The sequence below is a fragment of the Melanostigma gelatinosum genome, assembly GCF_949748355.1.
Source record: "Melanostigma gelatinosum genome assembly, chromosome: 7".
NCBI classification, from domain to species: domain Eukaryota; kingdom Metazoa; phylum Chordata; class Actinopteri; order Perciformes; family Zoarcidae; genus Melanostigma; species Melanostigma gelatinosum.
Window position 1 is genome coordinate 22305075 of NC_136640.1, and position 23216 is coordinate 22328290.

The 23216-nt window shown below is 46.8% G+C and overlaps 1 protein-coding gene across 1 annotated transcript in view; it reads left to right on the top strand.

Annotated features, from left to right (window-relative positions):
* Window positions 1-22592, top strand: part of sptbn4b (spectrin, beta, non-erythrocytic 4b) — an 80224-nt gene extending 57632 nt beyond the window's left edge. Inside the window, exons 26-43 of the mRNA XM_079272546.1 lie at window positions 5831-6094; window positions 6765-6989; window positions 7188-7277; window positions 7554-7832; window positions 7936-8066; window positions 9091-9295; window positions 9489-9734; window positions 11569-11703; window positions 12047-12291; window positions 12690-12828; window positions 13104-13188; window positions 14045-14241; window positions 14487-15499; window positions 15818-15878; window positions 16940-17196; window positions 21160-21330; window positions 21776-21818; window positions 21968-22592. Of these exons, the coding sequence (XP_079128672.1) occupies window positions 5831-6094; window positions 6765-6989; window positions 7188-7277; window positions 7554-7832; window positions 7936-8066; window positions 9091-9295; window positions 9489-9734; window positions 11569-11703; window positions 12047-12291; window positions 12690-12828; window positions 13104-13188; window positions 14045-14241; window positions 14487-15499; window positions 15818-15878; window positions 16940-17196; window positions 21160-21330; window positions 21776-21818; window positions 21968-22267 (4086 nt within the window). The 3' untranslated portion in view covers window positions 22268-22592. The remainder of the gene's footprint in view (window positions 1-5830; window positions 6095-6764; window positions 6990-7187; window positions 7278-7553; window positions 7833-7935; window positions 8067-9090; window positions 9296-9488; window positions 9735-11568; window positions 11704-12046; window positions 12292-12689; window positions 12829-13103; window positions 13189-14044; window positions 14242-14486; window positions 15500-15817; window positions 15879-16939; window positions 17197-21159; window positions 21331-21775; window positions 21819-21967) is intronic.
* The last annotated feature ends 624 nt before the right edge of the window (window positions 22593-23216 follow it).

Genomic DNA, 23216 nt, shown 5'->3' on the forward strand with positions numbered 1-23216 from the left:
GCTGTCTGATGCTCTCAGTAAAATATACCCCAAAAAAAAGACATACTCAGGGCGGCTGAAAAAGACAAAAAGGGTTCAGTCCTTCTCCAGTCAAAGTGATGCTTTTACAGCAGCGCGGAGGAGAGGAGGGCACTTTTTTTAGGCAGACGGGTGCTCACAGGGCTCGCCTCCCGGCTCTAGATGGGCACCTTCTGGGAAATATGTCCTCTCACAGTGTGTGTGTTTGTAGTAAGTGCATATCTCTAACCTCCACTCTGTTAGCCAGAGCAGGCTGCCCGTATGATGCCTTTTTTTATTTGTATACCTCAGTTCTGCCGTAACAACATGAGATAACATGAGCAGTGATGAATTTCACAGAATATCCCCGGTACAAAGATGCAGTTGGGCAACATGTTCTCAGTTCATGCTGTGTTTGCTGAGCAATTTTATTGTTCCTTCCCTTTAACATCATAACCAATAATACATATTATGAGTGAAACATGATGATTTCCAGGTGATCTTTTCTTTAGCTGTATCCCAGAACCATACGACATACAAATTATACCACAGACAATAAATACTATGTAGCAATCACTATAGTTTCTTGTTAGTTTATTGTTAGTTTGTCAAAAAAGACCATGCTATCCTATTTTATACTAACATGGAATAATGCAATACGTGTGTTGTCCGCTGTCAATCAAACTGCCACTTTGGAATGTCAATTCTGTTTCTTTTGGAAATTGCAATTTCGTGTGCACACTTCAAATATTTTGTGTGCATTCTGTTTGCTTTGAATATAAATTTGAGTAAACGCACTGCGTGCTGCTTTGACTTAGTATATATATATAGTATGGACAGCTATTGCTGCTACTATTGCGTGCATCACTTCCTGTTTCCTAGAGGATTTCCCCCGAGGAAAGAGATATGCACTCCTGAGTTCTCCACTGCGAGCAGAATATAGTTTGAAAATGTCACCAATAATCCGTTTTTAAAAGCCAAAGTTGCATCCTGGAAGTTTCTGAGGTTTTTCGCTGTTTGGTCGGACGAGCAGATTTCTTTTTCACACTCAGAGTAAATATTGACACTATAGCTGCAGTGGCCTGAGCGTGACAGACACTGTGACCAGCCAGAGTGTCAGCGGTGACGCTCAGGAGCAGATGTCTGCTGTAATATACAGACCAGACAGCAGAATAAGGACGGCCCATCTGTTACTGTCAGCAGCAGCGGTGTGTCAGGCGTCCTCGCTCCCTGAACCGTCTTCAATCACAGGAGAGTAGCTCTTCCTTATTAGTATGATTACTAAAGGACGGTAGTGTTGCATTGGTACAAGATAGGGTTTTAGACGACTACTTCCTGTCTTTTTTTCAAGAATTTCTTTTTTTTCATGAATTTTCGCCTTCATAGGACAGTTGATGGTGTAGAGGCGGACAGGAAATGAGGGGCGAGAGGGGAATGACTTGCAACAAAGTTCTGACCACGTTAGACGGGGTGACATTAAATGGGTACTCCAATGACTACCATGAAGTGGGGCAATTTACAAGATACAGAATAAAAAAGAATGGTCAAAATCAATACAGAGATACCCTGAGTTTAAGTCCAGCTCCAAAAAACACCTTTTAATTCCCATAATGCAACTTGGTAGCGCTGTAATCACCAATGTCTTTCAAACTCCTCGTCCCCAGTGTGTAACGCAGGCTAGTAAAGATGAATATGTCTCCGAGCTCAAGCCAAGATCACTTTGATGACAGGAGAGAAGACAAAACTGTATTTACAGCAAACAAACTGATCTTCCCGTCTGAAGTCAGTCAAATGCTTCTTAAAGGTGCAATGTGTCATTTCTGGCCACATTCTCAGAACAAGTTGGGGGCAGCGTTTCACCTCTACTTCTGTGTCCATACAATGTCAATTTACACTCATCAGTTATGAAGAAAAATGTAAAAAAGCCTGCTACTAACTAACAGCAGGCAAGAATACGCAACATTCAGCCAAACTGCTGAAACTCCTGAGAGAGGGTCATAATAACACTATCATATAACGCTGTCTTATCATCTTCAGGCGTCGGCCTCTAGTTTACGTTAGCCGTCCGTGTGTTTACTGTGACACTAACCGGGGGCTATACGGTCCGTGTACGTTTTCATAGTTTGTTGATTGGATTAAATCCAAAGAGGCAGGAACCTGAAACACCTCCCTGCCACCAGGAACTACTTCACTTGGAGAAGAGCAGGTTGACCCTTTTTACACATTGCACCTTTAAACTGTCCAAAGAAAACTTAGCACTCAGCATGGATTTTTCCCTCACACGGCTTTGGATCAGGTTACCTGACGGATCTCTGCCGACACTGTTTAGCGTGAGCAGTGGAACATCGTGATCCTCTTTGAACTGCAGGGCTGAGTGTGTGCGAGGGCGGAGTAGCAGCTCTGAGTCGGTGGGTGAAGCTGCTCGAAGCCCACGCAGCCCGCCCACTCACCACAGAGGACGGCACGTATCAGCAGCATGCAGGGAAACGCTACACCAGAGCGAACGCTGACGTAACGCACCAGCGCTGGGAATGAGAGGACAATGGGTGGTGTAGTGTAGCCTACTGTACAGCTTTTAATTCCTCTCTATGAGTCCGTGAGATGCAGCTTCTTCTTCTTCTACTTCTTTTTCTTCTTCACTTGTACTTGGCTTTAAACCCATAGTGGTTGTATTTTTATCTTTTTCATTGTAACCTTTTTTAAATGTAGGAAATAGGATTTCACGTCTCGTCATTTATGCAATAGAAATATATTTTCCATATATGGAGATCTGGTACTTTACCATGCATTTAGTAATACATTTGCAAGACATTGTGGAATATATTAAACGTGGTATTTGCAAAATATCTGACATTGGATAATATAATTATTGGCACTTTTTTACCACTATGTTGTCAAATGAATTACCATATATGCTGTTTTCCACATGTGTTACACACAGTAACTTACCATCAGAAAAACATATCATGTTTCATTGTTTGACACACTCTTGAACAGTACAACAAACTAAAATGCCCTTTCTTGCTAAATATATTTCAAGATAAATTCTGATATACTTTCATAAATGCTGATATATTTTGTAGTATCTGACATCCACCTATGATGACTCAGCATGCTTTTATCATACTCACATTAACACCTTGCAGCTACTGTGGCGTAACCAGAGACATCCGTATTAACCATTCTCACACAGCCGGTCCGGGGGTTTGGACCGGAAACCTCTTCATCATCTCAGTGCCGTCCCAGTTTCCAGTCATCCAGCCGCTCTGTGTGCCTGTAGGTTTGATCATAACCTGAGTGAATCAGGCGGCAGCATGTTGTACTCCGTGGATGATGATGAGTGAGGTCGATGTCTGTGGTTTTGAGTGAAACATCTCAAACAACTGTTTTGGTGGAATGCCAATACGATTTGGTGCACATTTAAGACCCCCCATCAGGATCAACTCAAATCACTCTGGTGATCCTCTGAAATTCATCCATCAGGCCAGAGGAGTTATTAACGTGAATCCTGTTTTCACATGTACTGGCAGTAGCAGCCATATTGTAAAATGAATCTATTGTCTTTTAAAAAGGGGGGATGAATATAGAGACACTGAAGGAATTACAGCTTTGTAATAGTTACTGTATATGTGTGTGTGTATCTACAAATATGTATATGTATTTATATTTTTTCTTTGTTTCCTTCTTGTTTCCTGTGACTCTTCTTTTCGCTTCAACATATGCACATACAAACACACAGTCAGCAAAATACGAATTACAATTGGATGGGGGAAGGATTCCACTGTGGGAGAGGCAAGATGCAGAAAAAAAAGGAAGGGAGCAGGTGTACATAAGGGTGTGTGTGTGTGTGTGTGTGTGTGTGTGTGTGTGTGTGTGTGTGTGTGTGTGTGTGTGTGTGTGTGTGTGTGTGTGTGTGTGTGTGTGTGTGTGTGTGTGTGTGTGTGTGTGTGTGTGTCTAAAGGGGGTTCAGAACAAGATGAGGTTCAAAAGGGAGCAGAAATATGAAAAAGAGAGGACGGAGAGAGAGAAGGGGAGTGTGTGGTAATTTATGAGCCATTTCAATACGACGATGTTTAATCTCTTAACACACACACACACACACACATCCCAGCCCAGTTCCACTGTGTCTGCACATAATTACCCCTACATAAGATCCAGTGAATATTTGTGGATTTGCTGAAACAGAGAAAAGAGACCCAGATTCTGGATTAATGGCTCCTTATGAAGAATTAGAGGACCAGAAAATATTCACATTTGAGAAGCTCACACCAACTTATGAATCACTTATGATTAGTAGATGATTAAAATTGACGGCAAATCATTTCCTTATGAATTAATCAAATAATCGTTGCAGCAATAATGTCAGTGCCTCATTTTCAGTGTCATGGGGTCAACTGACTACTTTGTTAAAATTGGAAATCGTTTTTACAATAATTAGTTGTTTTCAAATGGGAAGACTTGTACCGACTGCATCATTGTTAAATGTTTGTGTTTTCTGATGTCAATCACACATTGTGATCACAGATTGTTGACATTTTATTCACACAAAAGATTGTAAATACACAAATCATCACCTTAACTGATAGTGAAATTGATAATTTGCTGCAGTCTTTGAAAATGTTTCAAATTGATCTCTGGTATATTTTCCATGTATTATTTTGTTCTTTGATTGTACTAACCCTGCGTTCCTGCTCATCAGAATATACATTGTTCCTTTTCACTTCCGTCTCTTGGACACCACAGCTTAAGAAACTCACCTGATAGAAGCTTTAGTCTCATGCTATCAGATCAGACGATGTGATTAGATGTTGGATTATCATTTGGCACACATTTGCATAGTGATGAGGAAAAAGTGATTAACATGAAACTGATTCATGCTTAAAGATTATGAGTTTATGTTCCTACTTCCCAGGTGCTCTGTGGAGACACAGACTCACTGATTGAGATTGGTAGCGACCTTATCATCATAACAGGTCATGTTGAATATTGCACAGTGATTATGGCGTGACATTCGGTAGTTGTAAGTGCATCTTGTGTACCTGAAGTGTTGTATGTACTATTGACTTGTTTTTAAGGCTTCAGCTACAATCAACACTAAATGCAACCATGAGAAATATGCATAAACCTATGGGTTTCCAACCTGAGCTGGTCAGTTTATCATTTGGTGGTATTACTAATTATTGAGGCAAAAGAACAACATTCATGTTGAACTTCGCTAAAGCTGCGAGGAATATGAAATGTCACGTTCATTGCCTGTAATCTGTCTGCCGGGAACAGCCTCATGGGAGCAATATTTGACAGGTTTTCATTGTACAAACAACTGAAATTCATTGAAGCGTGCCATTTTGAGTTTGTAAAAATTCTATTAAGTTTAGATGGATTTCATATTTTGTTGGCATTCAGAGGCTGTGGGTGTGATGTTTGCAATAGCCAAGCATTGTTCGACATAGTATTAAAGTCAATGATCACTCAAAAATAAAAGATTTCTGTATTTTTACATCAGCATTTCAAACATTGTGCAATGTGCATCCAGGTCAGTACAGTCGGCTGTAGGTGGAACAGTCCTACATGCTCAACGTGCTCATTTTAAGAACAACGAATGGATGTGAATGGCAATGACATGGAGTGTTAAAAGAGCTTTGAGAGGTCGAAGGACTAGAAAAGCGTTATACAAGTACAAGTCCGTTCACCATTTAATTATCGGCCTGTTTGTGATTGGGATTGAACCCTAATCTGTATGTCATGATCACTTTTAATGGTCCCCTGTTGAAACATGACAAGTCTGACCTTTGTCTTACCGCTCTTCCGTTTGTCCCTCATCCCGTCCATCCAGGAGGGCCAGCAGCTGATCCATGAGAAGCCGGAGCTCAGCGCGGTGGTCCGGAGGAAGCTGGAGGAGATCAGGGAGTGCTGGCAGGATCTGGAGAGCACCACCCAGGCCAAGGCCCGCCAGCTCTTTGAGGCCAACAAGGCCGACCTGCTGGTGCAGAGCTACGAAAGCCTGGACCAGAGACTGGGCCAACTGGAGGGTCAGCTAGCCTATGTGGACCAGGGCCAGGACCTCACCACTGTCAACAAGCAGCTGAAGAAACTACATGTACGTAGGATTTAAAAAACACAAATAACCAGAAACCCTCTGGTTCAAATCGTGTCTCTGAAAGATCTCTTCAAAGGCTGCATAAGCAGAGTGTTGATCAGTTCAGATACGTAATGATTTGACCTCTTTAGTGGTTTTTTTGCTTGATTCATTATCAGAGGAGGCCTAGAAGCTTAGCATTTATTTTTAAAAAGCAACACAAATTACGAAAAGGTTTATATTCTACCTGTTCAACAGAAGAATATGTGTCTGTTCCCCAGCTCGAGGCTTCTTTACACAGCAAACAGCAGGCAGGTGTGACCTGGGCTGGTTCACAGATTCATCCTTTCATTCCTTCATCATTTCACCGGACATGTCTCACTCTCCTCTCCCACAGCATTCTGCTTACAGCTTCCTTTAACAGGCCACCATTAGCACTGCTTTATCTCATCATCATAACTCCAAACCACACTCCCCTGGCCAGCATCCGTCCTGGCCAGGGGTACAGTCAACTTCACCACGCTTCATGTCTATCAGTTAGTCTTTCGCTCCACTGGGTTATTTTTAGTCTCATCTTCGCTCTCATGTCCATCTTTTATGAAATAATGACATCAACTCATTCTCTTTTCCCTCCATCCGTTTTGATAACTTTCACTCTCCTCCTCCTCCTCCTCCTCCTCCTCCCCTGTAGACCATGGAGAACCAGATGGAGATGTGGTATAAGGAGGTGGGGCAGCTCCAGGTGCAGGTGGCCTCCATCCCACAGCAGACACAGATCAAGGAGACGGTTGCCGGCCGCCAAGCCGTCGTGGAGGCCAGGATGGTGCGTCTGATCGAGCCGCTGAAGGAGAGACGACGCATCCTGCTGGCGTCGAAGGAAGTTCACCAAGTCGGACGAGACCTGGAGGATGAGATCGTGAGTTTGACCGTCGTTCCCGAGCACACACACGATCTTAAACACGATCCTAAAATGAATGTTCAACCCTGTTGGAGTCCAAAAAAATAATTTGGATTCCTCTACATCTTAACGAGATACACGGATTCACCCACGGTAAGTGGGGTGCACATGTGCACAGAGTGCTGACTGCTGCGTGTCTTATTGTCTCGGTTGTAGTTGTGGGTCCAGGAGCGCCTCCCATGGGCCATGTCTCAGGAGCACGGCTCCTCTCTGCAGGCAGTCCAGCAGCTCATGAAGAAGAACCAGGTAAGAAAAGCAGAATAGCCCTCCATACCCGCTCACCCACCTTATCATGTACTGTAGATATTTTCAAAATCACAAATATGCCTCAGATCAGGATCATCTACAATCTGTACAACATACGACATCCTCCGTGGACCCTCGCATCGTATAAGGAGAAACCTGAGGGAGAGCAACAGAGGAGGGGATCCCTCTCCCAGGATGGCCAGAAGTGCAATCGATCAGTCAAAGTCAAAGCAGTCACCTCCTCTTTCCTGTCATTGCCCCGTGTCTCTCTTCCAGACCCTTCAGAGGGAGCTGCAGGGCCACAGGAGCAGGATCGACGACGTCCTGGAGAGGGCGGGGATCATCGCCACCATACGCAGCCCGGAGGCCGACTGCGTCCGGGCGGGCCTGGACCAGCTGGCCCAGCTGTGGGCTCTGCTCTGGGTCGAGACCGAGAGGAGGCAGCTGATCCTGGACGCCATGTACCAGGCCCAGCAGTACTACTTCGACACGGCCGAGGTGGAGGCCTGGCTGAGCGAGCAGGAGCTGCACATGATGAACGAGGAGAAGGGGAAAGTGCGTGTGCATAAAGATGTCATTCCAACTACCCTGATTGCGGCGTGTGTTATTGTTGAAGTGAGACTCCTTCCTTGTGTGTGTCTTGTCTTACTCCCAACAGGACGAGCCGAGCACACTGCAGCTGCTGAAGAAACACTTGATCCTGGAACAGACCATCGAGGACTACGCCGAGACCGTCGGCCTGCTGTCACAGCAGTGTCGACAGCTGCTGGAGATGGGCCATCCAGACTGGTGAGCATGGAAACACACACACACACACACACACAATCCAACAGAGATTTTATGTCACCACAAAACACATGACAGGAATGCTCTTAATTTTCTGCATTATGACCACAATAGAAAGTGTTGGATTTCAGAAATGAGTTGCCAAATTCAACCATTACAACTCCGGGATCTTTCCAAATTCTTTTTCAGTTCAACTTGCTGGTTATTTTTGACATTTTGAGGACAAATGTGGTCAATCTCAAAGTACAGTTATTTTGCACGTATCATTGTTCAGGAGTGATGTGATGTCTTGACTAATCCTGACTTGACAATAACTTAATTACTGTATTAAAGAAATGCTCACTGGACTGCAGGCATTGTTTGTTTTCTTGTCTTTTTTTCTTGCAATTCATTAGTACCAATTTCAGCTTTTGAAAATGAAAGATGTTGGCAAAGTTCTTCCACAAAAAAGACTTAACAGTCATTTATACTGCAATGAATATGATCTAAAAGCATGCAGACATGGTCAGGAGTTACTGTTTACACCAACATTTCAGAAAAGGGAAGAAATGTGATACAATTGACTCCAACTGCCGAATTATTGTCTGATTAGGAGAGTGGTTTGAGTATTTCAAAAATAACTGCAGATCTCCTTGACAGTCTCTGAAGTTGACAGAGAATTGTGCAAAACAAAAAAAACATCGAGTTTCAGAAGGAATGTTGTGGATGAAAACACTTCTTTCAATAGAAGGAATGGCCGGACGGGTCCACGCTGACAGGACGGTGGCAGTAACTCAAATAACCGGGCGTTACAATGTGCAGCGGGCACGGACTCACTGAAACCGCACAGTAGAAGGAACATTGTCTGGATTTCTGCTACAACATGCAGACAGTTCAGTCGGTTTAGGGTTTCTTACTGAGTATTACATCATTGTGAAACTTATAACGGGGCCACTTAGTGGAGACTGTATGTCATGATCTGAAAAGCGTCTCCGATTTGTTTTGTTTTGCCCTGACCTGATACACTATCACCTCTCGTTTTCCGCAGCGACCAGATCAGCAAGCGCCAGTCTCAGATCGACCGTCTGTACGTGTCTCTGAAGGACCTGGTGGAGGAGAGGAAGAGCCGCCTGGAGCAGCAGTACTGGCTCTACCAGCTCAACAGGGAGGTGGACGAGCTGGAGCAGTGGATCGCTCAGAGGGAGGTGGTCGCCAGCTCGCCGGAACTGGGTCAAGACTACGAGCATGTCACCGTAAGTGTGTCGACAGACGGCGCCTGCGGATTAATAATAGATTGAAGAAACACTTTTTATAAAGTCGAAATCCAAGAATTTATAGCAGCTAATATATTTGTGGATAACCAACTCACCTAAGAGCAGAAGCAGAATTTACTCCCTCCTTACCTTTCCTGTCTCTCTCTTACCTCCTCCCCCGACACACCTCCAGGTCCTGCAGGAGAAGTTCACAGAGTTCGCGTCAGAGACGGGCAGCGTGGGGCAGGAGCGGGTGACGGCCGTCAACCAGATGGTGGACGAGCTCATCGACTACGGCCACTCGGAGGCCGCTACCATCGCCGAGTGGAAGGACGGGGTGAACGAGGCCTGGGCCGACCTGCTGGAGCTCATGGAGACCCGGGCGCAGATGCTCGCCGCCTCACACCAGCTGCACAAGTTCTTCTCCGACTGCAGAGAGGTGAGGGCGAAACAAAACACAGATATGACGTGGTGCTTTTTACAGTGTAGGGCAATAATAATAATAATAATAATAATAATAACTTTCATTTATATAGCGCCTTTCAGGGGACCCAAGGCCGCTTTACAAGAGTAACAGTTAGACAAAAACAGTTTAGACAAACAGTCAGAAAAACAGAACAAGTAAACTAGGGGCCGAAAGCCTTGGCGAACAGATGGGACTTGAGGGCCCTTTTGAAGGCGTCCAGAGTGGAGATGTTGCGGATCACCGCAGGGAGAGAGTTCCAGAGGGTGGGGGCTGCCACACTGAAAGCTCTGTCCCCGAAGGTTCGCAGTTTGGTGCGGGTGGTGGCAAGCAGGCCAGAGTCTGAAGACCGCAGGTTCCGGGGAGGGGCATGTGGGCGGAGGAGGTCCGATAGGTACTGGGGGGCATGGGCATGGAGGGACTTGTAGGTGAGGAGGAGGATCTTGTATGAGATGCGGGACTTGACCGGGAGCCAGTGGAGGTTGATGAGGGTGGGGGTGATGTGCTGCCAGGGCTTTGTGTGCGTGAGAACCCTGGCGGCAGAGTTTTGTACGTACTGGAGCCTGTCCAGGGTTTTGTTGGGTACCCCGAACAGGACACCATTGCAGTAGTCCAAGCGGGAGGTGATAAATGCATGGACCAGGGTTTCAGCAACAGACTCCGAGAGTGACGGTCGGAGTCTGGCAATGTTCCGGAGATGAAAAAAGGCAGTTTTGGTGACGGACTTGATGTGGGACTTGAAGGAAAGGGTGGAGTCCAGGATGACACCCAGGTTGCGGACTTCAGGAGATGGGGAGATGGAGCAGCCGTCAACCTCGAGGATGAAGTCACCCACCTTCCGGAGCAGCGCCTTGGGTGCCACAACCATGAGCTCTGTCTTCTTGGTGTTGAGTTTGAGGAGATTTGATGACATCCAGGTTTTTATTTCATGCAGACAGTTGACAAGGGACTGAGGGGGGAACTGGGAGGATGGAGTGGTACTGAGATAGATTTGAGTGTCATCAGCATAGCAGTGGAAGTTCAGTCCATGATGGCGGATGATCTTGCCGAGGGGGAGCATGTAGATGGTGAAGAGGAGGGGGCCAAGCACAGAGCCTTGGGGCACGCCATGATTGACTGGGGCTAGGGGGGAAATAGAGCCGTTGATGGAAACAAAATGTTCCCTGTTATGGAGGTAGGATGAAAACCAGGAGAGGGCGGTGCCAGTGACCCCTAGAAGGTCAGATAGGCGGTTGAGGAGGATGGTATGGGAGACAGTGTCAAATGCTGCAGAGAGGTCCAGGAGGATGAGGATGCTGAGGCGGCCAGAGTCAGCAGCAATGAGGAGATCGTTGATGATCTTAATGAGGGCGGTCTCCGGGCAATACAATGTGGTGCAATTATTCCACCTTATTGATCTCTGAGGGGTTATCCTATGCATCACAACATGTACACTACACAGTCCATAGTCAGGGTCATTATTGTAAGGATCAGATTTCTTTAGAACAAACTGTTTAATGTCTTCATACATCTTAAATTCTAGCATTTTCCAGTTTGTCCATTTTTACGACGATGCAATATGACAAGAAACCAACAGACATTTTATCAGGAGTTCATTTTTGTATATTTTTGTCATCGATTTTATAGATTTATGGCCATTCCTTAACCCACAGAGGAGAGTACACTTGTTCATAGGCAGTTAAACTTCTTAATCGCAGACGGTCATTTCTCACTTGTCCTCTCATACCACACAGACATTGTCTAAAACGCAGACCACACACTGTGTACGCGGAACACTTCTGTACCGCTTCCTGTTCTTCTTCTTCTTCAGGTGTTGGCCCAGATCGAGGACAAGCACCGACGGCTGCCGGAGGTCCGGGCTCGTCAGGGCAGCACCGCCAACACCAACACCCTGCAGAGACTCCTGCAGAGCTTCGAGCAGGACATTCAGCTGCTCGTCACGCAAGTACAGCAGCACTCGCATGAACATACAACATGTAAAACCGTCTTACTCTGCATTTCATTTTGCTTGATCTAGTCTCTGTCATGCACCTGCGGAAAACAAAAAAAGAGTGTTTTTACATTTGACTGTAGAACGAAATGAAATCACAGCTGCTCCTCGTCAGCTCCAGTGACACAGCCTGCACCATTCGGCCCTGACTAAACACAGCAGTCACAGCAGCTGTGTTTAGTGCGTCATTTGGAGAAAAAAAACAGTCTTTCTATTTTAAAAGAAATGCCGTTTCTTCCTCGCTCGGGCTTCAGCATCTTCCTAAAATCCGCTCCCCCCCCCCCCCCCACTCTGCCAGGTGCGTCAGCTGCAGGAGAGCGCGGCCCAGCTGAGGACGGTGTACGCCGGCGAGAAGGCTGAAGCCATCGCGTGCCGCGAGCACGAAGTGATGCAGTTGTGGAAAGAGCTGCTGACGTCCTGCGAGGAGTGTCGGGTGCAGATCACCACCGAGACGGACAAGCTGAGGTTCTTCAGCATGGTCCGAGATCAGATCATGTGGATGGAATCGATCATCTGTCAGATAGGGACAGGAGAGAAGCCCAGGTATCTGCACTACAGCAGGTTATAACATACTGTATATACTTTCGGAGCAATGGGATCCAGCTGGCGGTAGGACGGCTTTGAACGCTGCGGCTCACGTTGCTGCAGTTTCAGTGTTTGGTTTGTCCGTTCTGGGCTACCGTAGAAACATGGCGAACTCTGTGAAGAAGACCCGCTATGTAGATATGAAGGGCTGATTCTCAGCTAACAAAAACAGATTCGTAGTTTCAGGTATTTAAACATTAATAAAAACGTAGTTCTGCTAATAAGCTCCATAATTGCGACACACTTTAGACGAAAGATCTGATTAAAGGTTCCTCTGAGCAACACACCAGTTCAAAACCAAGCAGGTGTTTTTGTGTCCCGATGAGCTGAGTCTCTGCTCTCTGTGGGTCCTGCAGGGACGTGTCCTCAGTGGAGGTGCTGATGAATTACCACCAGAGTCTGCAGAGCGAAATGGAGGCTCGCAGCCGGAGCACCCTGGAGTGTATCGAGATGGGCAAAACTCTGCTGGCTGCTCGAAACCCAGCAGCTGAAGAGGTGAGACCAGGAGACACGAAAATGATTATGAACCTCAGTTAATAATCTACAATGGACACTGGAGCAGTGCATTATTATTATATATATATCATTTAGATGTTTTATATACATATTATACTTATATTTCCATTTTAAGACAAACAGACAAGACAGGAAGTCACACATGAACTGCAAAAAAAACCTACAAAAACACAACTGAACTCAAACTAAAAACCAGGCCCACACTCTCACCGCTGTGATGTTGTGATTCTGATCTCGCTGATTTTGATTCTCAGATCAAGGAGCGGCTGGACAAGGTGGTGTCTAAGCAATATGAGCTGTCTGAGAAGTGGGACAATCACTGGGATTTCCTACAGCAATGTGAGCCACACACACATGCACAAACACACACACACACACAGGACTGTAGTCAAGGCCAACTTAATCGAGTCCAAGTCTAGTGCAGGACCAGGTCCAGTCGAGTGTGAATCAAGACCCAGTCCAAAGGCCGGGTCCAGAGAAAATCAAGTTCTGTTCAAAGCAATAGGCAGTCATAGTGCTGTGGTCTCCAAAAACAAACAACCATCAACACCAACTTGAACATTTTGAGTTTTCCCTTTTTCTTCCTGGGATATAGTCTATATGTGTAGTGTACAAGTGCGGGATTGGCTTTGTTTTGTATATGTTTATTATCATATGCATTAGTTCATTATGGCGCGAGAGAGAGAGAGAGAGAGAGAGAGAGAGAGAGAGAGAGAGAGAGAGAGAGAGAGAGAGAGAGAGAGAGAGAGAGAGAGTGAGAGACCAGCGTGGGTTGAATGCACATCGGCAGGTTCGCGTCTGGTGTATGAAATGTCTGCATCACCGCTGAAATGCATTTTTATAAACTATGATAATCTAGTCACATCTCTCATCCTTGCAGTTCTTGCACGTTGCTGCTGAGTGCATATAGAGGAAACACTGTGCTGGTAGAATCAGCCAACTGGTCTCAAATCAGCAGCCAGGAACAACTTGGCCAGTACTCAATAGCCTCGCCGGAGACCAAGACAAATTAGAGTCCGACACACACTCACACGCACTCAGACACACACCTGCTGTCTTTCATAAACATGAATGTTCACACAGAGATACACATATAAAGTAGAAATACACATATAATGTTTCGAGGGAAGAATGTAAAATCGAAGTTTCTTCACTTGCTTGTGGGTATCATTTCTCCCCCCTCTCCTCCCCTCAGTGTTGGAGGTTCACCAGTTTGCCCAGGAGGCGGTGGTGGCCGAGGCGTGGCTGACCGCTCAGGAGCCGCTCATCAGCAGCAACGAGCTGGGCGCTAGTGTAGACGAGGTGGAGCAGCTGATCCGTCGACACGAAGCCTTCCGCAAAGCCGCCGCCACCTGGGAGGAGCGATTCAGCTCACTGCGGCGGCTCACCACGGTAATATCATCATCATCATCATCCTCACCATCGTCATTGTGTGAAGACATCAACAGTAAGAGGGCGTTCTTAGGGCTTAGTTGTGCGATCCATAATACTATAATTGTTTGCTAAAAGCTTCGGATTTCCAATATGGGGAGCGATGTTTCTATAAAGTGTTCAGCATCATTCACTCATGTCAAAACCCTCAGTGACGCTTTGTCTAAAAGTTAGATTTTAAAGTTTGTTCCGTTTTCTTTCCGCAGGTAGAAAAGTTGAAAGCGGAGCAAAGCAAACTACCGCCGACCCCTCTGCTGGGCCGCAAAGTCTTCCTGGACCCTCAAGATGCCTTGCCCAGTGCGTCCAACCTCCCCCGTCTCCCCATCTCCCCCGTCATGAGACAGACCATCTACGAGCAGAACGAAGCCTCGCCGTCGCCCGTCACGCCCACACCCTCTCCCTCGTCCGTGGCTCGTCGGCTGGGGTCGACGGTCGCCAACTACACCCCTGTGATGAACGGCTCCAGCTACCGCCAGACGCTGGAGGCGCGGCACGGCGCCATCGTGGGCATGGGGCTGGGCCAGCCCGCGCCTTCCTCCATCGCCTCGGTCGCCACGGCGGCCATGCTGGTTTCGGCCAACCAGGCGCGAGAGAGCGTCGGCACGTCGAGAGACCAAGCGACCAAGCCGATGAGTCACCTCCATCCAGCGCAGGCGGCGAGGACGCTGGAGGCGAAATCGTCCCCGTATCTGCGGCAAGCCAAAATCAAACACTTGGACGACGCGGTGACGCCGCTGATCGTGGCCAGCCGGCTGGAGAAAGCGAGGGAGAGGGAGAGAGACATGATGATGGGGGAGATAGGGACGGAGAGAGCGGAGGTGGCTGTGATGGCCGAGGTGGTGCTCCAGGAGCCTCCGAGCAGGGAGCGCCTGCACAGCGAGCCCACCAGAGGGCCGCGGGGGTCCAGGACCGACCCGCTGGGCCAGGCTGAGCCCCAGGTCCAGACCCATGGCCACCACAGGGAGCACAAGATAGAGCGGCAGCTGTCCAGCGAGCAGCTGATCCAGGCACGCAGGGACGAGCTGCCTCAGGAGGTGTGGAGGGAACAGGCCGAGAGGCGGGAGAGACGGACGCTGGAGAGGCAAACGTCCAGCGAGCACGAGGGCCAGGGGGGCCACGAGGGCCGGCGGAGAGAGAGAGACCGACACCGGCTGGACAGACAGGAATCCAGTGAGCATGACACCGGGAAAGAGCACTCAGACAGACGCTCAGCAGGAGGGTGAGGCTTTGAGTGTACTGAGGTGTCTTTTAGGTCATGCTGTGTTATGCAGCACACAGTGTGCTTGTCTGTTCTCAGGGGACACCAGGAGCTGGATATACAGCATATGAGTGGAAGTTTTGTTAAAGAGATGTTCCTCATTCATTTTTTGGAGTTGGAATTCATTTCCACTTTAAAAATATCTGTCATAAAATAAAGACAACTGTGTGACATTACAGTTGGATAATCGAGCAGGAAAGCAAAGCAAGACAAACATTATTAAGTGTTTTATGGAATCTACTTGATGTGATTCTCTAATTTGCATTTCTTTTTCGACAGAGAAAAGAGATCCACCATGGCCGAGATCGTAGAGCAGCTGCAAGAAAGAGAAGCAGCACAGGTCTGTAGATCTATGTGCTGTGCATTTCATCCAAGTTCAATGTGTGCAACAACTCACAGTGGTTTCTTTGTTGCATGTTGTAGCTCATCTGGGTGTTTTTTTTTAACACGGGACAAGACAAAAAAACAAAACATACCGACTGTCCCACCACGAAATGACAGTTCTTTCCAGGTTTTGGTTTAGAATTTGTTTTTCCACGACACTTCTTTGTGAGGGTGCCACTTGAATATCTCACATGCTCTCCTACATTGGCGTGAGAAACTCTCATCTCAGAAAATAAACAGTGCCCAACATCTCTTAGCACAGCAGCTGGATTCTGACGATGATGAAAGCCTGATTTTTCTGGATCTCGAGACCGCATCTTGTGATCCAGAAAAGTCTGGCTTTGTCAGCCTTCAAGTAACACGCTTGTGTCCGGCCCACCAGTGTTCGAACCAATCAGCGTCCTGTTAGGAGCTGCTGGCAGCTACGGGCACGGTTTAGGTGTGTGTGAGACGACACGGCGAGGGTGACTGTTTGTTCAAAGAAACAATGGCGGCTCCTGAAGAGGGTTAGCATAGATGCTATGATAGCATCAGTTAAATCAAAACCGGAGTATATTTTTTCATTGAAAGAAGAACAAAGAACGCCACTAAAGGTGTACAATGCTCTTCTCCCTACTGGCTTCAGCTAGAGTTTGATTGACAGACGATTCATCCAATCACCCGCCGAGTATTCTTTTTTTTTGAAAGGGCCTGACCCTTTTGCAAACAATTTCTAATGACTGCTTATCAGATCACAATGTCTTCACACACCTCAAGAGCAGATGTCGTCTTTTCAGGCAGCGGGTTGGTCACATACAGTATCGTGTGAATTGGATGCTACTGGGAGATAAGTCAGTCGGGTTACTGGTCAGAGTGATCCGTAATAACCCGCCAGCAGGAATCACAGGGAGACAAACATGCTTTAGATGATGAAAATGTAAAAGAGATGTACCGACACGAAAGGCCAAAGAAGACTCAATTACTTTTAAAACATGAATCAAATCTTTACTGGCTCCATCCCCCCTCCCCCACCTCCAGGCCCGTGGCGAGGTGCCCCGCCTGCCCAACGGGGTACCGGAGAAGCCTTCCCGTCTCGACCGACCCCGAGCTCGGGACAGGCCCAAACCACGGCGTCGGCCGCGACCCAAAGAGGCGGGAGAGACTACGCGGCGGTCCAGGTCCGCTCCGGCCCAGAGCAGCCCGGCGCTCCCCCAGCTGCCCGCACACACCGCGCACCACGAGGGCTTCCTTTTCCGCAAGCTGGACATCGAGACCCTGAAGAAGAGCACCAATAGGTGGGTGTTCAGGGTCATAATCATGAGCGTAACGTCTGGACTAGCAGATGATAGAAGTAGCAGAGAGGGAGGATGGACACTGATGTCATGATTATCAGGCTTTAGGGTTTCTGATCAATTAATTATCAATGATTTACCAAAAAAGATCAATTCACATATTGTCAAGTAAGTTCACATTAAATGATACCAACAGGTTTTTACATTCCACAGTCGACCGTTGTTGTTTTTTAGATGTTATTTGAGACTCATGTTGACTGTGGCAGACGTCGCATCTCCGTCGTCTGTTTCTCATGACATCACTGCCCTCTCCCTTTATTGATTAGGCAATGGCGACAGGGGCATGACTCAAGCATGCTAAGCTAACAGGCTAACACACTCGGCTGACGCCCCCCCCCCCGCGTCTGACACGTTAAACAGATGCATGACTCCCACGGGCGCCGATGACACACGAGGCCTCATTGGTTGGTCCCACCGCGAGGGTCAACAACACGATATGAGCAGCACTCACTCAGCTAAGCTTTGGATTCCTCAGCAGACACACTGTGTCTTTAGAAGCATGCATACATTAAGGTTTACTCACGTTTACACTCAAGGGATGCTACGACGCTGTCGTGTTTGACCCATTTCGTTCACTAGATAACACACAAGAAACAATTCTACATTCTGCAAAGTGGAAGTAAGAGGTCAGTTCTATCTGCTTCCAAAGAATTTTTACATCCTCAAATTTGTGGCACATCTTACTGTTCCCTGTAATTGATAATAATATACAAAGAGTTCACAAGTCATGTGATACAACGGAAAGATTTATCAGTGAAGAAGTAGATATGAATCACTGTTTGTTTGGCCTTCAATCTCTAACCAGGTAAAAATAGAAAGAGATATTTTTTTTTCCAAAACATAGTAAGAGCTGTATGAATGGCTGTCAGTTGATAATTAATACTAACAATAATCCTATTAATTATAAATAAGTACAATTTTCTAAAACATTTTAATTAATTAATTTCCTTCACAGACATAAAAAATGCAGTGTTGCCCAAAAATGAATGATTTAATTTAATGAATTAACTAAAAGAGAAATAAATAAAGACTAAAACCAGCGCATATTAATAAACAACAGGGACAAAGTTGTAAAAGCTACATTAAAGTCATGTTAATGCGCTGGAGCTTCTGAATATTTAATGTGTGTCATCTCTGATCACCAGGATCAGAACGTGAAGACAACAGTTACATGAGTCAAAGCGGCATCCAGCAGAAATGTCACTGCATGTGAAAACACCTTGCATGATGCTTAACGATGCCTCCTGGTCTAACACGAGCCCACAGAATAAAGCACAACAGAGATGGCTGGCTGGCAGACTGGCTGGTGAATGTCGTGGGAGTGGCGGTTGACGGAGCCTCCTGCGATAGCGTACACTGCCTTGTGCCCAGTCGCTTAGCCTCCAAACACACACACACACACACACACACTCACTACATGGCCTCCATAGATGACCGCCCTGCTTCCTCCAGAGAGACACCAACGGCAACGTCTGTCTCTGCACTGCCCTCTAGTGGCTGGGCTGACCACGCACAGCTAAACGCTCATCTCCCCCCCCCCCCTTCCAGCTGTGGATGAGTCCCACTCACTGCCCACTCAAGGCAGTGGATGAATGTCTCGTATATGTACATGCCCTGTAATGTACATGGCAAGGTAACGCATAATCCTGAATGGCTTCAATCTGGACAAGTGTGAATCTCCAAACGGCTCCTCGTATTGTATGCTCACTTTTTGCTTTGTGTTCAACTTTGATTGGAGGAGTAGATCTGTGGGGAAGGGGGCGGGCCCTCAGTCTATTTTCCTCCAATCAATACAGAGAAAGAGAGGATACAGTTGGTCTGAGAGGAAGGATTGAGGTTCAACCTGTCTCTGTTACATAGCTACACGACAAGGCACTGAGTATGTTCATGTGCACATTAATATTCTGGTATTATTCAGGATGAGCGTTCCTATGAAGAGGCTACGGTGCATGTGAACGGTGTGTGTACTCTGTATGGTACCCTGATGAACTGAATGACAAACTGACCGCATATCATAGTATTCAAAAGGTCAGTTTCTAGTTTCACGTTTAGGTTTTGCATCACTTTTGGCTTCATTGCTCAGTTAATTAACGGGTTACTGAGGGTTTCTGTCCATATTCTGAGATGTTAATCTCATTGATTGGTCAATCTCTGACTGTAACATGTAGTTCTATCTGGCTATATCAAGTACAACAAGTAATACCTTGTGCATAAACACTCTGGTACAAGTAAAAGTCCTGCTCTCAGAATGTTACTTCAGTAAAAGTACATAAGTCTTAGCATAAAAATATACTTCAAAGTAAAAGTACTCATTATGTCATATTATGCCTGTCTGTGGTCACAGCGCCATCTAAGACGACCTTTTTTTTTTTTTTTTTACAACCTGTCACAACAGTCACGACAGACATCCGGTAAGAAGGGTCGTCGTGGAACACCTGGAAAATAATGGTTGACAAAAACAAAATGTTTCCTCTCGGTCAGCTTGATCTTCAGAGCGTTCCACCGTAAAATGAGGTTAAAGCTCGAGAGAAAGTAATGTGGTGAAGTCAAGCCACTATTACCGAAGTCAAGAACAGCATTTGCTGTCTTTATTAGAATTATGTGAAAGTAAATCGAAAATGAAGAAAAAATGTATCTTATTCTTTTATTTTCTTTATCTTTAACATTTTACCATAATAGATGGTTTCACTTCCTGTTTACATCTCTGTATAAATTTACTAGATTGCTGTTTACATTCAGTTTCACTTAAAACGTCTGCACAGATGACCACCACAGATATATATTATTTTATATTCTATAAGCCATGGCTGAATGGCATCGTGTTTTTTCAAGTTGAATCTCTTCAGATTTGGCACAAACGTCCACTTGCACTCGAAGATGAACTGATAAGATTCTGGAGGTCAAAGGTCACTGTGACCTCGCGTCCGTCCCATTCTCGTTCAACGAGATATCTCGGAACGACCTGAGGGAATTTCTTACAATATGGCACAGACGTCCACCTGTACTCAGGGATGGTGGTCAAAGGTCACTTTGGCCTCATGAAATACATTTTTGGCCACTTATGACAATTTCACAGAAATGTCTAAAAGAATAACAACTGCAACGCAGTAATTGTCGTTGCTTCTTCACTTAGATTTTATATTTATGAGCATTATTGGAGGAACCCTGAGATCTTAGATTCTCATTACTTCTCTAATGGCTGTGCAGACGGCAATAAAGAACCTGAACACATGAAACTAGTGCTAACATCATTCATGTAGACACAGTATCACATGCACCGTCGGTCTTCTCCAGCCTAAGTTCTCTCTCTGTTGTTACAAAGAGGTATTTGAAATCGGGATATGAAGCTGCACGCAGACAGCTTGCTCTGAATAATACCTATAATTGGGCGTAAGCTTATTAATGGGAATGCCGTGTGCATGTAGACACGCTCAAAGAGGCAAAAGCAGCATGACTCGTGAGTTTTAAGTTGCGTTTGCAGCCAAAATGCCATTTAACCAAACTCTCCCCTCTTCTCTCCTCTCTTCCTCGGTGCTACTGGCTGCTCCTCTCGTCTCCTCCAAGGTAAGTCATATATGAGCCCCGCGCACAGAGACACAAACTGAACGTAGCCTCCCCCCCATCCCTCCATCCTCCGTCCGTCTGTCCGTCCGTCCGTCCGTCTGTGTTTGTTCAGCAGTGTGTTTCCTCCTCCCTTCTTGGCGCCGGTCCATCCCGCCCACCTACCTGTCTGCTCTGGTCAGGTGAGTGAGGTGTTAGCTTAGCGAGAGCGACTCCGCAGCTCTTCCTGACTCCTCCCGTCTCCACCTCCCCGACCACCACCTTTCCCGTGCTCCTTCCCCCCCCTGCTTCTCCTCCGCTACTCCCCCACCCCCCCCTCACCCCTCCCGCCTTCCCACACCACAGCAGGTCATGGGTCAACCTGTACTGCGTGCTGAACAAAGGGGAGATGGGCTTCTACAAGGACGCCAAGAACACCGCCACGCCCTACAACAGCGAGCCGCTGCTCAACCTCTCCCACTGCCACTGCGACGTCACCAACGGCTACAAGAAGAAGAAGAACGTCTTCACGCTCAAGTGAGAGGCTGTTTTCATTCTCGCGTTTACTCTGCTGAAATTTTTAAAAAGCTATGTTTTTTAGACTTGAATACACTTGAATACACTTTAGTTACGAGTAACAGTGCTAAATCTCTGGGTCTCGGTTTGATATCGGTCAGTGCAAATCCCGTCCAACAACACGCTTGGAGTGGTTTTAAGGAACACTCGTGCAGACTGAAAGGCGACTCGTGGATTGGGAAGTGTTGGTGATGCTTCAAATATCTGTAGTTTCATTTGATACAATTTATACGGTGGTGCTGCTTTAAGTTAATGCGACACACTTTACCCATTTCACCCATCCTAAGCATCTCAGGTACCGTGGGCTGCTGTGAAGCGTCCAGTGAGCAACTCGTGCTTCAGTGTCTCACCAAACATGTTGTGCACTACACTGTTCCTCAGTTTATCTTCTCTCCTCTTATTGCAGAACGAAGGACGGCAGTGAGTTTTTGTTTCACGCGAAAGATGAGGTGAGACATTTTTAATGTTTCTATTTACATCTCAAAATAGCAGTGGCTTTATTTGATCACATGATGTAAAAAAAACAATGTAATCGCTGAAACTCCTGAAGTGATGTGAGGAGCAGTCAGCTGAACTTGATCCCTCTCTTCCTTCGCAGGACGACCTCAAGGTGTGGGTGACCAACATCACTGCCAGCATCACGGAGCACGAGGACATCGCCAAATGGGGTCAGCCCCAACCAACTACCTCATCCACCGACGAGGGCACGCGGCGCGACGGCAGCAAGGCGGACATCCAGTCAGAGCGGGGCGGCGAGCGCTCGGACCGCGCCGATCGGATCGAGAAAGCGGAGAAAGAGAAAGACAAGGAGAAGGAGAGGGGCGAGCGGTCGGAGAGGTCGGAACGGGGAGGGAAGTCGGACGCGAAGCGCTCGGAGAAGTCCGGTAAGAAAAAGTGAGCCGGGTGACGGAATCGGTCGGGATTGAATCGTACGAACTCCGGATATGGGGGCAGGGCCGTAGACTGGTAGTGAACGCCCCACCCCCCCGCCCTTCTCTCCGCCTCCAACACTGTCAACACAGCGGTCGAGTTTGGATGGGAAGTGACACGCAGGACAGAGGGACTGACCCAGGCTTTACTCATAGGACGGACAGGACAGAGCAGGAGCAGGAGACAGCGATCTCTCTCTAACGCTCTCCTCCTTCTTCTTCTTCTTCTTCTTCTGTGTCTCTGTGAGAACACACAGAGTCACTGACGCTCCGCCCACGCCCCCTCTGGTGGCTGTTTCGAAGAACTGCGAGAGAGAGTTTCGCGCTGCTGACCCCCCCCCCCCCCCTTTGCCTCCGGGGGCGGAGTTAACGCGCGACAGAGTGACGGGACGAGCGTCACGTTAACGTGAAGGCTGTTTCTGATTGCCGGTATCGTGCGATGCGACGTCGCTCATTCTGTTCCATGTCTGTTTGTTTTTCTATGAGATGAGCTGTAACCATCTGTATTTCTCGTCCGTCTGTCCTATCTACTGTATCTATCTGTCTGTCTGTAAGTCGAGACAGCCTACACTATGTCTTATTACTCCTCTGAAAGAGAATGAAAATCATGCCAAAATGTTTGACAGACATACAAACGATTTCCTCCACTTTGTCCCATCCGTCTGGAAGGTCTGGCTGTGGGGGAAAAAACACAAAGCGGAGGTGACTCTGGTTTTACTTTGACACCAAACAGCCCTGGAACCACGTTCACCGGACGAGTCAACACTGACAAACGGCGACAGTGATTCTAGTGAACAGATGATTTAAGACAAGAGAAGAGTAGATGGCCGAGGCGATGAACTTCAGAACAATCGGGGAAAAAGCAGAAAAATGTGTCATAGAAATACATCCAAAGGCTTGAAATCCTTTGGACTTACC